The sequence below is a fragment of the Primulina eburnea genome, chromosome 15 (genome assembly GCF_022965805.1).
Source record: "Primulina eburnea isolate SZY01 chromosome 15, ASM2296580v1, whole genome shotgun sequence".
In the NCBI taxonomy this organism is placed as follows: Eukaryota; Viridiplantae; Streptophyta; class Magnoliopsida; order Lamiales; family Gesneriaceae; genus Primulina; species Primulina eburnea.
This window is the reverse complement of record NC_133115.1, coordinates 3,278,273-3,296,960: the sequence shown is the minus strand read 5'-3', so window position 1 is coordinate 3,296,960 and position 18,688 is coordinate 3,278,273. Positions and strand designations below refer to the sequence as shown.

General features: G+C 33.4%; 1 protein-coding gene across 1 annotated transcript; it reads right to left on the bottom strand.

Moving 5' to 3' along the window:
• Nucleotides 1–10,811: 10,811 nt before the first annotated feature.
• Nucleotides 10,812–17,855, bottom strand: LOC140813796 (protein DETOXIFICATION 46, chloroplastic). Its single transcript, XM_073172534.1, has 14 exons — nt 17,332–17,855; nt 16,941–17,035; nt 16,670–16,778; nt 16,525–16,580; nt 13,934–13,989; nt 13,202–13,340; nt 12,934–13,071; nt 12,785–12,853; nt 12,585–12,695; nt 12,179–12,307; nt 11,861–11,938; nt 11,514–11,585; nt 11,334–11,396; nt 10,812–11,246 (listed from the first exon to the last, which is right to left on the bottom strand). Exons 1-14 carry the CDS (start codon nt 17,747–17,749, stop codon nt 11,145–11,147), a joined length of 1,635 nt encoding a protein of 544 aa, XP_073028635.1. The 5' UTR covers nt 17,750–17,855; the 3' UTR covers nt 10,812–11,144.
• Nucleotides 17,856–18,688: the final 833 nt, after the last annotated feature.

Here is an 18,688-nt window from a genome sequence, read left to right as displayed (position 1 = left end):
AACTCAAAAAATAAATAAATATAATAATGACTTTAATATAAGCATCACTCAAAAAAATATTGTACTATTTCATATTGGACACGATCACTCATCGTAAAACACAAGCATAAGGGAGCAACACAGCGTGGATTTGATCGAGTTCGAGTAACTCATGTCTTTACTCGAACTGAGTTCAAATTTTAATTATTTCTACTCCAGTAACCACATCTAAAAAAACAAAAGTTATGATACATACCTAAAAATTTAAGCCTTCAATTTTTTTTTAAAACGTGCTAATTCGAGTAGTCTGATATATACACGAGTCAAACTCGAACTTGAAATTATTACTCGATCGAGTTTGAGTAGACAAGTTTTAAATCGAATAGTAACACCCGTGATAAAAGTTAATTTCATAAAATAATGTATCCTATTAAATTAATTGTTCTCAATAATACATCTGTTAGGTACAAATAATACTAAAATTGAATTCGATCACATCTAAAAAGGCAAGCACGATAAAGGTTGTAAAAAAGGTGAGAAGTAATTATGAGCTAATAATTGGCATTTTGGGAGGCTATGTTTCCTCGGAGGAGCCCAAACCTAAGCCCCTAACATGTTTTTAGCATAGAAAGCTAGAAGTGTTTATTATGGATCACATTGTATTGAATTTTTATAGTGTATTTTTTAAAAAAATTGGAGATTATATTAAGGGTATAAACTATGAATTTTTTAATAAAAATTTGTGATATCTTGTACTAAGTTTTGGGATGAGAAATGACATGATTGTTTAAATTTGGGTAAATTTTAGATAGTTTTGTGTACTAATGATTTACACTTACATAGTTTTTTATCTATAATTTTGATAATGAATAAAATAAGGGTATTTTTTAATTAAATAAAAATACAGACTTATACATTTTAATTTGAAAATTTGTATATTTTTAAATTTATCGCAAATACGATCAAGATACCTGTCAAACCGAAACTTTCTTTGTAGTCTCTGATTCACACAAAAAAAAAATGTGTTTTCATTCCTCGGGATCATAATTATATTTTGTGATGAAATTTGGCACAAAAAATTTAAAATATGAAACATATATATGATATTGCAGAACAATTTGTTTTAGATTATACAAAATATAAAACCTTGAGTTTAAAACTAGAACAATTATATTAATATCAATAATTACTACACTTATTTGTATGCTCAAATATCATATATTAGTACATGATCTATAAGAGTTTATACTTAAATTTTTTTACACATGTTTGGTGAATCAGAAATCGCATATTAGTGACATGTCTGAAACATTTAGTACTCAAATATCATTTATAAAAATCTGATTTTCAAGGTTTTATATAAAATTTTCATCCGAAGAGATGCGTCATTAATATCAAAATTTGTTATACATGTTTTGGTACTCAAAAATCATATATTCGTGTCAAATCTAAAATATTTCATTCTGAAATATCATATATTTATTCAAGATTTTATACCAAATTTTCATCCAAAAAAGACGCGTAATTAATACCAAATTTTGTTATACATGTTTGGTATTAAAAATCATATATTAGTGTCGGATTTAAACATTTCGTTCTGAAATATTATATATTTGTTCCGAATTTTCAATATTTCATATAAAAAACACATGTCAACCCAAGGAGTAGAGAAATGTTTTTTTTTTTGAGGTAATACACCCAAAATGCATAAATTTTCAGTCTCAACTATGATTCTTACAAAAAATTAAATGTCATATTTACACACAACACAATCCACATAGATATCTTTATTTTACAATCTAATTAACTCCTCTTTTTGCCTCAAAATTTATCAGCCATCCTCCCCATTTTATACTCATATATAAATTTATAAAAAAAACTAAATTAAAATTAACTTTTATGATTTATCACCAAAACCAATTGGTGGATGAGTAGAAGGCAAGAATAGATCCAATTAATGAAGTCACCTTTTTTTTTGTTTTTTGCTTATGATAGAATGGTCCTATCCGCACGCCATCTACACATATATACACTCTCTCCTTGTCAATTATAGATTTTTTTTTTTTAAAATCTCAAATATATAATTCAATTTCTACATTTAATTACATTTTTTTATTTTATTAATATATCCTTATTAACTAAGTATTTGAAAAACATTTAAACATTTTTTCAATAAATTAAATAGAGATAAAATAGGAAGTTTGCATATAATATGAAAAACTTGGGATTGCGAACGCGACTAGTTTCTAAGATCACTTCCGAAATATATAGAGTTTCTTTCTTGTTTTGGTTATCTCAAATATGCAGTACAATTTCTATATTCATTAGTATTTTTTTTTCTTTTTTCTTATTAATACACTCATATTACTGAGTTTTAGAAAACGCGCAGCTATTTTTTTTAATGAACAATAGAAATACAAAATATAAAGTTCATGTTGAAATAATATATTTGAATATTGAAAAAGTAATAGTTGAATATTTGAATGTTGAAAATAAGAATTGTAAAGTTAGAAATTTGTGTGTGATGATGTAGGTAATGATGTATTTTATTTTTGGATTATGTGTAATGAAACTCTGTAAATAGATCTCTCATTTGTGAAGAAAATCACAATTGAGTAGAGAGAAAAATATTATAAAGTGTGTAGTTTGGTGAATTTTGAGAGTTTGAGATTTTTACTTTTTACCATAAATTTTTACTTTTTCACAACACGTTATCAGCACGAAGCTCTAAAAGTCCTACATACTTTTCCAAGCTCCAAACAGAAGAAAAAGGTAACAAAAGTAATTATATTTATTTTACTGTTATTTATTTGTTGTGTATTTTATTTAATATACAATATAATGTTATTATGAGAAATAATAAAAATAAATTTTTCATAAACTTGTTATAAATCCTGGGAGGATGTTAAGACGACATCCCACACTCCCGGTAAGAGATACGATAAGTATAAAAGCCTATAAGTTTTTTTTAAAACAAAATAAATTATGACACTCATTATAATAGTATGATATGATATACATAATTATTTAAACATATCTAATATTATATATACCATATTATTACCATAAAATTATACAAATACATACCTTTATTTTTTTGTACACCAACGGTCATAAATGGTAAAAAACGGCTAGTTTTTGCCATATAAATATGATCTCACAGACACATTCAATCACTCAAACTTTCTCTTCTTCTCTAAAAATTATTCATCATCAAATTTTTCGAAGAAAAAAGAAGATGACTTTCTCAAGGATATTTTTAATTATTTTGGTTATCATACTCACGAGTCTTGTATTTATCGGAGAATATCCTCCTCGTGCGTTTTCTTTATTTTTACAAATACTTGTACTTGTTGTTTATCCGTTACTTTGTATTGCAATATTTATTAACTAATAAAATGCATCGTAATTTTTTTTTAGTACCACCATGTCAAATTTAACAAAGCTCGAATTTATTGCGCTCGACATCACGGGAAAGAATTATATGCCATGGACTCTAGATGTAGAAATGCATCTTGAGTCATTGGGTCTAAGCGAGACCATTAAAGAAAATGGCATATGCACGTCACAAGAAAAGGCAAGAGCCATGATATTTTTGCGTCGACATCTCGACAATGGATTGAAATGTGAATATCTGACTGAAAAAAATCACATGGCTTTGTGGAAGAGATTAAAAGAAAGATTTGAACATATAAGGGAAGTTATACTTCCGACCGCCCGGGATGAATGGAATACACTGAGATTCCAAGATTTTAAAAAAGTCAGTGATTACAATTCGGCGATGTATAGAATAATCTCGCAATTAAAATTTTGTGGACATGAGGTCACAGAATCTGAGATGCTTGAAAAAATATTTTCCACATTTCATGCATCAAATATTACTCTACATCAACAATATAGAGTACGTGGATTTGCGAGATATTCTGAGCTCATCGCCTGTCTTCTTGTGGCGGAAAAGAACAATGAGCTATTAATGAGAAATCATCAGTCCCGACCCACTGGATCAACAGCATTTCCCGAAGTAAATGCTGTAAGTAAAAATGAATTTAAACCTGGAAACCAAAATCAATTTCAAAGACAAGGTTTTGGTCGAGGTCGAGGTCGTGGACGTGGACGTGGACGTGGAATTGGTCGTGGTCGTGGACGCGGCCGTGGTTTTGAAAATAATAGAGATAGTTATTTTTATAACTCATCTCAAAAGAGCGTCCCAAACCATCCACTGAAAAGGCATCATGAGAATACAAATGTTAATGAGAATCACTCAAAAAGATATGAAAGTTCTTGTTACAGATGTGGTACTCCAGGACATTGGTCCAAAGTTTGTCGAGCCCCTGAGCACCTTTGTAAACTTTATAAAGAATCATTAAAGGGGAAAGAAAAGGAGACCAACTTCACTGAACGCAGTGACCGTTTGAGTGATTCAACTCATTTTGATGCTGGTGATTTTATGAATGATTTCTCTGGAAATGATCAACATGTTGGTGGGATAGAAATGAACAATTTTGATGCTACAGATTTTCTCAATGATTTTTCTGAAAATGAACAATATAGTGGTAGAATATAAATGTACAATAATTTGTTTTTCATGTATTCATGTAATAATGTTTTATTGTACAATTATGATATGTGTTATATTTACATATGTATTTTCAGTAATTTTATTTCATTGCATATTTTTTTGAAGTTCAAATATGGAAAATGCTATGAGAAAAGCTGAAGTTTGCATACCCGATAGTGGTACAACGCACACTATCCTCCGAGATAAAAGATATTTCTTGGAACTAAAACCAACAAAAACAACGGTGAATACAATATCAGGTCCTGTAGACTTGATTAAAGGATGTGGTAAAGCACAATTTTTGTTACCTAATGGTACAAAATTTTTGATCAATGATGCTTTATATTCACCACAATCGAAAAGAAATTTGTTGAGTCTTAATGATATATATTCTCATGGGTATGATACTCAAACAATGAATGAAAGGAATGAGAAATATATGTGCCTTATCACATATAAATCAGGAAAGAAATATGTGATTGAAAAACTACCAATGCTCCCTACTGGATTGCATTATACACATATAAGTCCCATTGAATCAAACATGGTAGTTGATAATTCTTCGATATTAACCAATTGGCATGATCGATTGGGACATCCTGGTTCAACAATGATGCGAAGAATTATAGAAAATACACATGGTCATCCACTGAAAGACCAGAAGATCTTTCAGAATAATAAGTTTCAATGTAAAGCATGTTCTCTTGGAAAACTTATTATAAGACCATCACGGGCCAAAATCCAAACCGAATCACCAATGTTTCTTGAACGTATTCAGGGTAATATTTGTGGACCAATCCATCCACCATGTGGACCATTCAGATACTTTATGGTATTGATTGATGCCTCCAGCAGATGGTCACATGTATGTTTATTGTCAACTCGAAATGTTGCATTTGCAAGATTACTTGCTCAAATAATAAAATTGAGGAATCAGTTTTCCGATTATGCAATCAAGAAAATTAGACTTGATAATGCTGTTGAATTTACTTCCCAGACTTTCAATGATTATTGTATGTCTATGGGAATCATTGTTGAGCATCCTGTTGCTCATGTACATACACAGAATGGATTGGCTGAATCATTGATTAAACGTCTGCAAATGATTGCTAGACCAATGATTATGAAAACAAAGCTCCCTATTTGTATATGAGGACATGCAATTTTACATGCTGCTTCATTAATTCGCATCAGACCAAGTGCATATCATAAATACTCCTCATTACAGCTTGCATTTGGTAAAGAACCAGACATTTCTCATCTGAGAATTTTTGGATGTATGGTGTATGTGCCTATTGCACCACCACAACGAAAGAAAATGGGACCTCAAAGAAAGGTTGGAATTTATATCGGTTATGTTAGTCCATCAATCATTCGATATCTTGAACTTCAGACAGGCGACGTGTTCACAGCACGTTTTGCTGATTGTCATTTTAATGAGGAAATCTTCCCAATATTAGGGGGAGAACAGAAACATACCGAAAAAGAAATTACATGGTATGTATCATCATTGTTACATCTGGATCCAAGAACAAAACAATGTGAAAAAGATGTACAACAAATAGTACACTTGCAAAGAATAGCAAATCAAATACCAGATGCATTTGCAGACACAAAAGGGGTAACTAAATCATATATACATGCTGCAAATGTCCCTGCTCGAATTGAAATTCCAAAGAAACAAATGGGAGATACTCATGATGTCATTAAACGCCTGAAGCGTGGAAGGCCAGTCGGTTCCAAGGATAAAAATCCTCGAAAAAGAAAATTTTTAGAGAAACACGATGATCACAAAATAAAGAATGATGTTTCTGAAGAAACATATGATGATCACAAAATAGAGAATGGTCTGAAGAAACACATGATGATGAAAATGTTCTGTCAGAACCACAAACTGACGAGAATCATGAAATCTCTATCAATTACATTAATACTGGAAAAATATGGAACCGAAAAGATATAGATGAAATTGATGATATATTTTCTTATAATGTGGCAATCGACATCATAAATGATAACGAAGATTATGAACCAAAATCTTTTGATGAATGTAAAAATCGGCAGGATTGGATAAAATGGAAAGATGCCATCCAGGTTGAATTAGATTCGCTAAATAAACGTAATGTTTTTGGACCTATAGTCCTTACACCTGAAGGTGTAAAACCTGTTGGATACAAATGGGTTTTTATTCGAAAGCGAAATGAGAAAAATGAAATAGTAAGATATAAAGCTCGACTTGTTGCACAAGGTTTTTCTCAAAGGCCTGGAATTGATTTTGAAGAAACGTATTCTCCTGTGATGGATGCAATTACGTTTCGGTATTTGATTAGCTTGGCGGTATCTGAAAATTTAGAAATGCGTCTTATTGATGTTGTTACAGCTTACTTATATGGATCACTTGATAGTAATATATATATGAAAATCTCTGAAGGATTTAAGATGCCTGAAGCACAAAGTTCAAAACCCAGGGAATGTTATTCTGTGAAATTACAAAGATCATTATATGGGTTAAAGCAATCAGGTCGAATGTGGTATAATCGACTAAGTGATCACTTGATGAAAAAGGGATATGTAAATAATTCAATATGCCCTTATGTTTTCATTAAGAAAACAACATCCGGATGCGTAATTATTACTGTACATGTTGATGATTTAAACATCATTGGAACGAATAAGGAAATTCAAGAAGTTGTGTTATACTTGAAGGAAGAATTTAAAATGAAGGATCTTGGAAAAACAAAGTATTGTCTGGGTTTACAAATTGAACAAAAAGAATGTGGAATGTTTGTTCACCAGACAAATTATACAGAAAAGATCCTTAAACGTTTTAATATGGATAAAGCAAATCCTTTAAGTACTCCAATGGTTGTTAGATCATTAAGCATAGAAAAGGATCCATTCCGTCCATGTGAAGATGATGAAGATATTCTTGGTCCAGAAGTACCATATCTAAGTGTCATCGGTGTCCTTATGTACCTTACAAATTGTACAAGGCCTGATATATCTTTTGCCGTGAATCTGTTGGCAAGATTTAGCTCATATCCAACAAAGAGACACTGGAACGGAATTAAACATATATTCCGTTATTTACGAGGAACGACAGACTTGGGACTTTTATATTCAAAAGATGCTAATCCAAGTATAATTGGTTATGCTGATGCTGGATACTTATCTGATCCACACAAGGCACGTTCCCAAACTGGATATGTATTTACTCGTGGAGGCACTGCAATATCTTGGCGTTCACAGAAACAAACGCTCGTAACAACTTCATCAAATCATGCCGAGATTATTGCACTACATGAAGCAAGTCGTGAATGTGTGTGGTTAAAATCAATGACCCAACATATCCAAATTTTATGTGGATTATCATTCGATGAGAAGCCTGTGATACTATATGAAGATAATGCTGCATGTGTTGTTCAAATGAAAGAAGGATACATAAAAAGCGACAGAACTAAACATATTCCTCCTAAGTTCTTCGCATTCACCAAGGAGCTTGAGAAGAATAAATGTATTGATGTTCGTCACATTCAATCAAGTTAAAACTCATCAGATCTCTTCACAAAGGCACTTCCTACGTCAATATTCAGAAAGCACATATATAATATTGGGATGCGCAATCTACGAAATTTGTGAAGAATTGTTCATGTCAACATCAGGGGGAGTTTACGTGACTGCACTATTTTTCCCTTACTATGGTTTTTATCCCAATGGGTTTTTCTAAGTAAGGTTTTTAACGAGGCAGTACAAAACACGTAATGAAAACATCATCATATCATGATCATCATCACAAGGGGGAGTGTTGAAATAATATATTTGAATATTGAAAAAGTAATAGTTGAATATTTGAATGTTGAAAATAAGAGTTGTAAAGTTAGAAATTTGTGTGTGATGATGTAGGTAATGATGTATTTTATTTTTGGATTATGTGTAATGAAACTCTATAAATAGATCTCTCATTTGTGAAGAAAATCACAATTGAGTAGAGAGAAAAATATTATAAAGTGTGTAGTTTGGTAAATTTTGAGAGTTTGAGATTTTTACTTTTTACCATAAATTTTTACTTTTTCACAACAGTTCATAGTTTTTCTACAAATTATTGCAAAAAATCAAACAATTTTATCAATAGTGGGAAGTGGTCAGAGTCAATATAGTAAGGCTGGGGGCTGAATTTATTACCCTTTTGCCTCAACGAGCGTGCGCTTCCGAGGAGTTCCTTTTTACAGCGACGTATTTTATTTGTTAACCTCGGTTAAAATTTTTTTTTTTTCAAGAAAATGAGCTCCTCAAATATATTTCAAATACACTTATGGAGATCATTTTCTTAAAAAAAGAGTTGTCCGATGTTATTTGATCAATTTCTTCTTTTACACTGCACTTGTGACGTAGGGATGCGAATATGAAAAGTCTTCCAAGTTCATCGAGGAGTATTTAATATGATGGCCATTTTTTTGAAAAGAGACATTAATTTAGCTCTTTAAAATGTAATAAATTGTGCTCCGATTAAGTGCCAACAATGTGTCGGGGTTTCGTTCCCATCTTACCCAACTGGTCTCGACTCTCCATAAGTCAAATAAAGGGATAGAGTAGGAACAACCTCTTAAATGAATAATAATTTTTATCTGGTACTATTTTATACAAAATAAGACGACATCTAACTAACTTTTTTGATCTAATATGGTAATATAATTGTACATAATTAATATCTCTAAACATCACAGTGAAAGTCACATATTCAACAGGCAAAATGATAATAAAAAAGTGTGAACTTCCTCCACTATTCTTGGAAACTGTAATGAAGTATTTTCTCCTATTAAACTCCCTCAACTTCCGTTTTTCTTGTTTTATTTTTTTAGTCTTCTTCCGTTGTAATGATTTTGAAAAATTAGGGTACTTGCAGAAAGTTTAATTAGGTAATTCCGGATTTTTTGTCCAGTTTATGTGTAAAATCTTTGTTTACGCATGTTACTCTGTCAATCGAAGACATGAATGTAGCAGTAAGAGGGGTTTATTTCATCTTACCTATGTGAGCATTGTCCCCATGATAGGATGGATGGATGCCAAGATTTGTCCGTGCATATATATGACCCACTTTTTTTTTGAAATTGTATATGTGGCGAATTCTTATCCGTTGATATGAAGTTAAAATAATGTCCACATAAGTAGGATCTCATCTACCCGGTAGAGGAGCGGCTCGAAATATTTGATCTTAGGTGCATTTTGTGAAAGAGATCATTCTTATGCAGATGTAGTTGCCTTTGACCTTACTGACGATCTCAGTTATAAGTAGTTGGAGCAACGAGCGAGGAGTTAACTACCGGACGTACCCGCTCCACCATTACTTCTTATTATTAAAAATTGAAGTTCAGTGTCTCCTCGTTTGGTCCACTTCATTTTGGGGTTCGATAAAATGTTTGTTGCCAAATTCTTGTTCGATGAGCCCAATCAGTGGAAAATCGTCTGGACCATAAGTTATAAAAGCCCAATATAGAAAAAAGCAAATATTTCTAAACTACATTTTTGTACGCAGTATGCACTCCTGTATCAAATAACGACCACTCAGTACTCGCGACGGCACTTGAGTTGATTTTACATAATTGAAACCAAACAATGTTAACCACGATACAATATCATATGTCTATTGTGAGACGATCTCATGAATCTTTATCTGTGAGACGGGTCAACTCTACCGATATTCGCAATAAAAAATGACACTCTTAGCATAAAAAATAACATTTTTTCATGGATGACTCAAATAAGAGACATGTCTCACAAAATACGATCCGTGAAACCGTCTCACACAAGTTTTTGCTTAAGCCTAGATATTGGTATGTTGGTAAGTTTATTTTGGCAAAAACCTCTTGACCTGATGACATGATTTTTTTTTAAACCGAGGAATTAATGTGTTGTAATTTATAGTAGCCAATGTATGTATAAAAAAATTACGATAGTATATTTAACCTACCCTACGATAATATATTTAATTTTCACCATTGTACCAAAAAAAATTATTGACTTAAAACATGAACCTCGCATATTTGATTCAACGATATCTATTGAACCCACGAGGGTATTTATCCCAGCGTCGGTATTTATTAACCACTTTTAGGGTCTCATTCAATTTCAGTTTCCGATTCCGGAGTGAAATCTAGGACAAACAGATCAATTTACTCTGGAAACGCACGAAATTATCAAGGTTGAACTCACACACATTGAGAACTGACCAAAAATTATGATGGAATTGCGGATTACTATAGTTCAAAGAAGTAAATTTCATGTTATAGAATATCACACATCTTTGCTTAAAAGTGGCAGGAGGAGCCATGGCTCAAGTCGCCATTTTTGTTTACACATATGAGAATCGAATTCCTGCGCGCTAAGCAACTAGCTAAAAAGCTAGCAAAGAAAGTAAAAACCATTTATGAACTACAACCAACCTTCATATTTTTAGTCTAGTATTTAAATTACAGCAATTTCGGGCTGCTTCAAGAACTGAGATTGAATTTTGATGGGAACGTGATTTGTTTACCATTTATCAACGAGAATTTGTGTACCAGTGTGCAAGTTGACAAAGTTACAAACTAATGGGCTATTGACTTCCAATTTACGCAGTTTTCACCTCACCAAGTTGATATCGACTCATATCCTCGGAATAAAGCACACCTTCTGGTGTGGTGAGCCTTCGAAGGGCAATAAGAAACCGAGACTGCCCAGAAACAGGTATTATATCAATTATATGATTTAAATATTTTGAGCAATTGGAATGTAATCAGGTTGTAACATGTAAACTTACCCATTGAAATGCCACGAGTGCGAACCAACACCCCGTTAAACCGTAGCCGCTATTGCGTACGATCTAATGAAATGAGATAAACCATGTCCGTAAACTGTACAAAAGACTAATCTACAAATGCAACAGAAGAAGAAAAGTTTGTATGAACTGCTAGAAGCCACTGAAGAGCTTGCTACATACCAGAAGAAGAAGAGTCCCTAAACAAAAGATCCCAGTCATAGACATGCTGATGAACTTCAAGTCTCTCCCCGCCTACGCAATTGAGAAAAATCTTATAGTGATAAATAACAGAAGGCTAAAACTACTGAATATATATAACTAACACATTTTAAGTTATTCTGTCGTAAAACTTCAGAGAATAAATAAAGCAGCTTTCTTATCTCTGATTTTTGTTAACAAAAAAAGCCTCCAGACATTTTAAGTTTTCCTATGTGAACAAGACGCATTGGGATACAGTACACACATGATAAAATATATAAAAACTAAAAAGACTATTAGGCAGAGAAGTTAAAATAGAGTCAACTTACCAACAATGTACCTTCAAGGCTATGAGTACTGGGTGTGATGCATAGAGCAATGAAGTAAGGGATCAATACCTTGTGCATCTGCACCAGAGAAGATAAGACAAAACGTCACATTTTCTAAAGCATTTTCACGGAGATTGACTGCGTGATTGCTTCTTAAGAACAATTCTGGAACTTGATTTGACTGAAATCATTCATTGCCACTTAAGCACAATAAAGTGGAGTTATAACCATAAAGCAGAACAAACAGAAACAACATTTAGTTTTTTTATGCAACAAGCGCCATTAAAAAACGAAATGAATAAATAAAGAATATCTGACCTCCTGTATGACCGCAGGATCGGAGGAAAAAATTTTAGGGAATAGCCAGGGAACTAATGTCCCGATAATTCCCAATATCACACCAGTTACCACGCCGATGATGAACAGTGACTTCAGTAACGTTCGAGCCTGTTCTTCATGGAAAATTTTAGAAAGTAAAGTAAGAAGATGAACAGCAAGAATAATAGAAAAATTGCAGATGGCTTGAATTTAACTACAAATATTTCACATAGATTGAACCGTGGGAAAAAAAGGCCAAAGTGCAGCACCCATTCTGATTTCTGAAAATAAAAACTTCTATACCTGTCACTAGCAACTTGCTGAATGCTCTTCAATATTGTAGCAATCAAAATAATCGACAGAATAACCTGATGAGGATAAGTCTATAGCTTCAGAAACCACAAACCTTTGCTAAACTTCTACTGGTTCCATACAAAAGCTCGGGCATAAAAGACTGGGCTGTTTGAGAAAGTGGTTCACCCCATACAGTGCACATACAGTACACTTGTATCATGACCTAAAAAAATAGGAAGTTGATTAGTGTCGGCTGGTTTTTGTAAATTTGCAACTATGAGGTGAACTATAAAATACAGTATGACGCCCAACCTGATGAGCAGCAACCGCTTGTGTACCTAATGATGTAGCAAAGTAGACAAGTAGAGAGTAAAAAGCCACCTAAAATAAAGTCAAACAAACAGAAAAATCATAAGTGAGCAGATGAAGCTGAACACAGAATCACCGAAGGCACCACAAACCTTTGATGTCATTGTCACAAACACTGGTGCTGCAAGCATGAATATCTGAAGGAGTTCGTCAGGTTTTGGAATAGAGATGGAAAATCCATTATAGCCTTTCTTGCTCAAAGCCTCGATCATCATATAAGCAGCGACAACCTACAACACAACCCACAAGTGTGAAATATATACAGAAAGAAGTGATTCAACATGAAATTGAAAATCAATTATATGGTTTTTATTTCCTTTGCATCGAGTTTTTAGGATAACAAATGCTGGATCATCAAACCTGTGACACCATCGTTGCCCATGCTGCTCCAGCGATACCATATCCTAGGAATCTACATAAAACTATATCACCTACGCCATTTATAACCGTTGCAACAGCCAAAGCCTTCAATGGTCCCCATGAATCTTTCATTCCCAAACTGTGAACCAAGAAGTGAGACCAAGGCAAGCATATTCAAGGAACTGGCCAATATCAGGGAATAAGTTTGATCAAATAGATTGTCCACCGCAGCTTTTCCGAACAAGTGAGTAGATTAGAAGATACAAAATCAATTCAGAAATTCAATATCAACTGAAGTACAGCTCTTCTATTCAAATTGAAGGCTCTCAACACCTGATCCTCTATTTAATGTTTATTTCACCAAGTACAAAGTCATCGTAGGAAAATTATTATAGTTAGAACATAAAATCACCAGGAGAATGATTAAAGGATAATCCAGTACCAGCTATGGGAATTCGGCAGATAATTTTAATGCATTGGTAAACGTGCAAGAAGAGCTCACATCGTGAGCCATTTATAAAAGAAAAGTTTAGAATAAGATAGTATTCAATGAATAATAAGGGACAACATAATAACTGCCTCTACAAATAAAAAGGAACACAATAAAGGCGCCCTAAATAGCTCCAGATACCGACACAAAAAAGTCCACGATGGCCAGTAGGAACAAAAATAGAGTAAAGAACATGTATATCATATCCAGCAATAAAGATGTATAAAGAGGTAGTAGTGGACCTTGCACTTTGCGCAACCCATCCTATAAGAACTGCTGGCCATGCTAATCCCCGAATCTGGAAAATATAGTGATTATAAACCAACAAAAGGGAAAATGAATAAAGAAAAAGAAAATTATATGCATTTGTTTGGTTTTGTTTTCATCCTCACTCACCTTCCCAAAATAAAAACACAAATTATCATTCATTTTCAATCTCTATCCACAAAACATATTTTTCCCACCTTTTCATATCTCCCAACATGATCTTACTTTTTAAATCAAGTGCTATTATTATCAACTTATGTTTTAATCCAAAGCAGTGAAGCACAAAATTATCAAAATTCTAAACATAATTATATTATGGCGTGGTACCACTATGATATAAATTTTGACACTACTTGACCTTTACAAAAAAAAATGTCTCTATAGGTATAAACCCAAGAGTGTTTCATCTCTACAAGATTGTCTAATGGGTCGTACAACCTCATGGGTTTATAAGCTACTCTTTATTACTTTTTAATAATTGATGTGAGGTAACATTGCCGACCCCTTGAGATGCCGTCATCCGCAACGGCCTACTCTAGACGACTTTCACACACCTTTCAAATCTATAATGTCTTTTTTGCACTTGTCAAAATTGATATGATGGTAACCCTTTTCTAGGTCGTTCTTTCCTCTATGACGACTCTCAATGAGATCACCAATGTTAGGTTATAAAATCAAGAGGTGTGGTGTTCCATCCCAAAAAGTTTGACTAATGAGTGGTACAAGCTCGTGAGTTTACAAGCTACTATTTATTAGTTTTTAACTAGCGGATAGTGTTCCGTAAAAAATAATGAATGAAGTAGTTTTTTAAATTTTAAAATAAAAGTTATAAATTTTTTAAATTGAAATGGTAAGAGATAAAATAAAATATAAAGAAAAAGGTTATTGTTATAATATAGTAAAAACATGGTAGTTTGATAAGACGAAGGGTATTTTAAGTACACCCAGAATTACACCACGAGTTCATATATTTAATATAGGATGCTCTTGTATTATATATAGTAAAAGTTATTCGATGTGGTATATTTGTAACCATAGTTGTCAATCGCGCATAGCGCCCCATAGCGCAAAGGTTGCCCGTGGTTATAGCGCATAGCGAATGGCGTAGCGAGGGTTATTTGAAAGGGTTATTTGAAAGTAAAGCGCCACAAGTATATAAATTTATAATATATAGCATATAGTAACATCAATTCAAAAATTTTAATTTCCAACATAATTTTCCATCAACTTTTGTTCTAAAATACTAAAACCTGTAATTATTTTAAGTTTTTCATTGAAATATCATAGAAGACATAAAAATAAAACAAGAAATGCAGAAAAATATAATTTCCAGCAAAAACCTAAGTAAGTACATGCCAAAAAAGCCAAAATTAGAAAAAAAAAGGACAAAAAAATAAGCACGTAGCTTCGCTTTGCAATAGCGTCGCTATTTCAGCTATCGCGATTGTCGTTATAGCGCCAATAGCGAGGATAGCGAGCGCTATTGCAAAATCCATGGCGCGTAGCGGTCCGTAGCGTTGTGGTGTCGCTTCGCCACGCTATTCGCTATAGCGAGGGCTACGGGGGCTATTGACAGCTATGTTTGTAACATTATCGACTCATTGAGAAGCCGACATCCGCGGTAGCCTACTCTAGACGGCTTTCACATCTTTAAATATTCAATGCATGCATCATGCACCTTAATCCAATTTATATTATATATTTTTTTGCAATTATCGACACTAATCCGATGGTAACTCTTTTCTAGATCGCCTCTTCTGCCACACCAACTCTCAATGAGAGCTCCGATATTATGTTACAAACACGAGAACTTTCATCCCAAAAGACTTGACTAATGGGTGGTATCATAGGTTTATAAGCTATTCTTTATTAATTTTAATATGCAATGTGGGACATTTGTAATAGTCTCCTTCAAAACACCTACATACACAACTTATATTCCCAAATCTTTGCCAAATAAAGCATTCCTCCATAACTCCCAAAACATCACCAAACATTTTATAGATATTAATCAGTTAAGTCATCACTTTGTGGTCATATATCCAAGGTTGCAGAACACTTATTTATGAATTACTCTATAATAGAATCTGCTGCTTGAACTACACTGGAAATTAAAGTAACCATAAAAAAGAACTTTAACGAGTAAAACAAAGAGCTCAAAGAAATTTGACAGTGCTGGACTCTACATCCTGATTTGTTCACAGTGTAGCTCTCCATGGTACCCCTTCCATCACCAAAACTACAATGAAACTACACATTAAATTAATCTTACATTTTTATGCTTAGAAATTGATTAAAAGGGAAATACTTGGCTTTTTTCATATTTTAGAGGCTAATATCAGTATCACAACTCATCACTCATGACATCATCACTACATGAACCCATGCCCTCATCCTACATAACACAAACTAGTACCGAGTCTCAGTCCAAAAGGAGCAAATCTTCAAAGTAGAAAAAAATACAAAACACATGTAATAACATCACGTTAAAAATTCTTTTGATACTCAGGCGCATCAACAAAATATTTTGTCTTATTTATCACCAAAAAGGTCAAGATTAATATACCTGAATGTAAGTATCTGCTGCGCTTATGATATCTGCATTAGTTGCCCCAGCAAACCCTGAACATTTATGTACATCAGCCAAATGAAATGCAAAATCACAGTAAAACAAGGAGGAAAAATGCCACAAGGGAACAAATTTCATTTACCAGTTAACGCTAATTGACCGTAACATCTTGTAAAGAAAAGCATCAGGAAACCACTAGCCAATCCAATAAAAAGCAAGCTAGATATCTGATGCTGCACCTCATGTTTGTCCTGCACCACTTAACAGAAATCAAGCATATACCATGCGTTAAGTAAACTTTTAATCTTCACTTGCGAAGATTACACAAAAAGTTGATTTCAAGCATTGTGTACTATATTCAAACAACATAAAATCTAAAATATTTGATAAGTAGCCTCATTCAATCGACAGACCTGTTTAGCGAGAGATGTAGCCACCAAATTGGAAGTAGCAATCGAAAGGAACATGAAGACATAGCAAGTATAATCACAAAACACTGTCCCCGGTCCTGCAGACACAAGAAACCAACCATGAAACTTTGATCGAAGATAAAAACCGCCCAATATGTATGCTGATAGATCATCCACCCCAAATTTGAATGCATGTTAATCAGCCGCCACTTTTTAAGGCTGAGAGATTTTCCCTGCCTTGATTAAAACAGCCTTTGACAACAAAACTAATGTAATTATTAGAGAGCTCCAGAATATCAAATTCATCAGAAAAAGTACTTGAAACTGCTAGCAAACATGAACATCAGAATCAGAAGAGTAACTAACACAAACAAGGAAGCCAAAATTTGCATACCTAAAGCAGCAAGTTCGATGGAGCTGCCTTGACCAATAACAGCAGTATCGATCAAACTCATCAACGGGCCACAAATCCAAAGTCCAACCGCCGGTCCAGAGAACCTGACGATTTCCATCAACTGATTCCACATACTCTCATTCTCTGAGAATCCTTCGATTTTCTTTTCGGAAATCTCGTCCAGTTCCAACATTTTCCCCCTCATATCCGCCCTTTCTCCCTTTGCTTCTCTGCGAGCTGAAACTTCAGCAATGCTCTCCTCATTTGATGAGTAACACTTCCTGATCACGAATCTGTTTGGTTTCTTATTCAAAATCTTGAGATTGCTCCTCTGTAAAACGAAGTTTCGTTTCCATACTTTGTCAGGCGGGCGGCATAATAGGTGGCAAGACTCGCGAGGTAGGGTTCCGATATTCATGTAGAGAGAGAAAGTGTGGCGCCAAATGATGTTGGAAATGGACGATAAAGAATCTGCAGCGTGGGAGAATCGGGAAACGTTGGCGAAAAATTGTCCTTGTGTGATATATAAATTCTTGGATTATCACGGTATCTTATTGAGCAGGTAACTGTGAAACGATTTCACGCATTTTCGATATTCATAATAAAAAGTTATATTTTTCACATAAAAACTAATAATTTTTCATAGATGATCAAAATAAGAGATCTGTCTTACAAAATACGACATTTGAGACTGTCTCACACAAGTTTTTGCTTGCCTATCTTATTATTAAAAAAATGCTCATTTTCGCAACAATCAAAGAGGTCTCTAAACCATCACTAATACGAAATTTGTGACGATTAGGATTTCATTGGTTGCTAAACTAACGACGCATTTTTTAAAATATGTCGCATAAAGCATTAGGATCCAAATCTGTCTTATTGATCGGCTTTTATATTTTGAATAGTCAAGTGATAATATACGGTTGGAGTACGTCTACTTTTTCGATCTTAACTTATGAACAGAATTTTGATATTTCCACTGTAAGAAAGTGGTTGTTTGCGATGGTTTGACTTGAAGAACATCTTGAACTTCAAAGACAAAGCTGACGGTTTGCTAAAAATTGTATATGAAGACATAGAACTCTTCGAGCCAAAACCTTCACAAAAGTTACTGATGGTTTGATAAAATAGTCTGTAAATAATATTAATATTTAATTATATATACACACACATAAATTGAAATCTAATATAAATATGATATATATACTGAAATAAATTGCGGCACAGAGAAGCGGGAGTGACAATCTGGAGGAGCAGCGGCGCGGCGGTGGGAGGAAGAATGACGGCCGGGAGTGAAAATGGAGGTTGAAAATACAATGGAAATGAAATGAACATGCTCATCGATATTTAAATCAAA

Bases quoted from the DNA above. Each gene is read 5' to 3' on its own strand.
- LOC140813796 (XM_073172534.1), bottom strand. From the start codon at position 17,749: ATGAATATCGGAACCCTACCTCGCGAGTCTTGCCACCTATTATGCCGC. The intron at 17,036-17,331 runs GTATGCAAATTT...TTGTGTCTGCAG, and splicing joins CATCGAACTTGCTGCTTTAG to GACCGGGGACAGTGTTTTGT. The intron at 11,247-11,333 runs GTAAGTTTACAT...GTTTCTGGGCAG, and splicing joins CACTCGTGGCATTTCAATGG to TCTCGGTTTCTTATTGCCCT.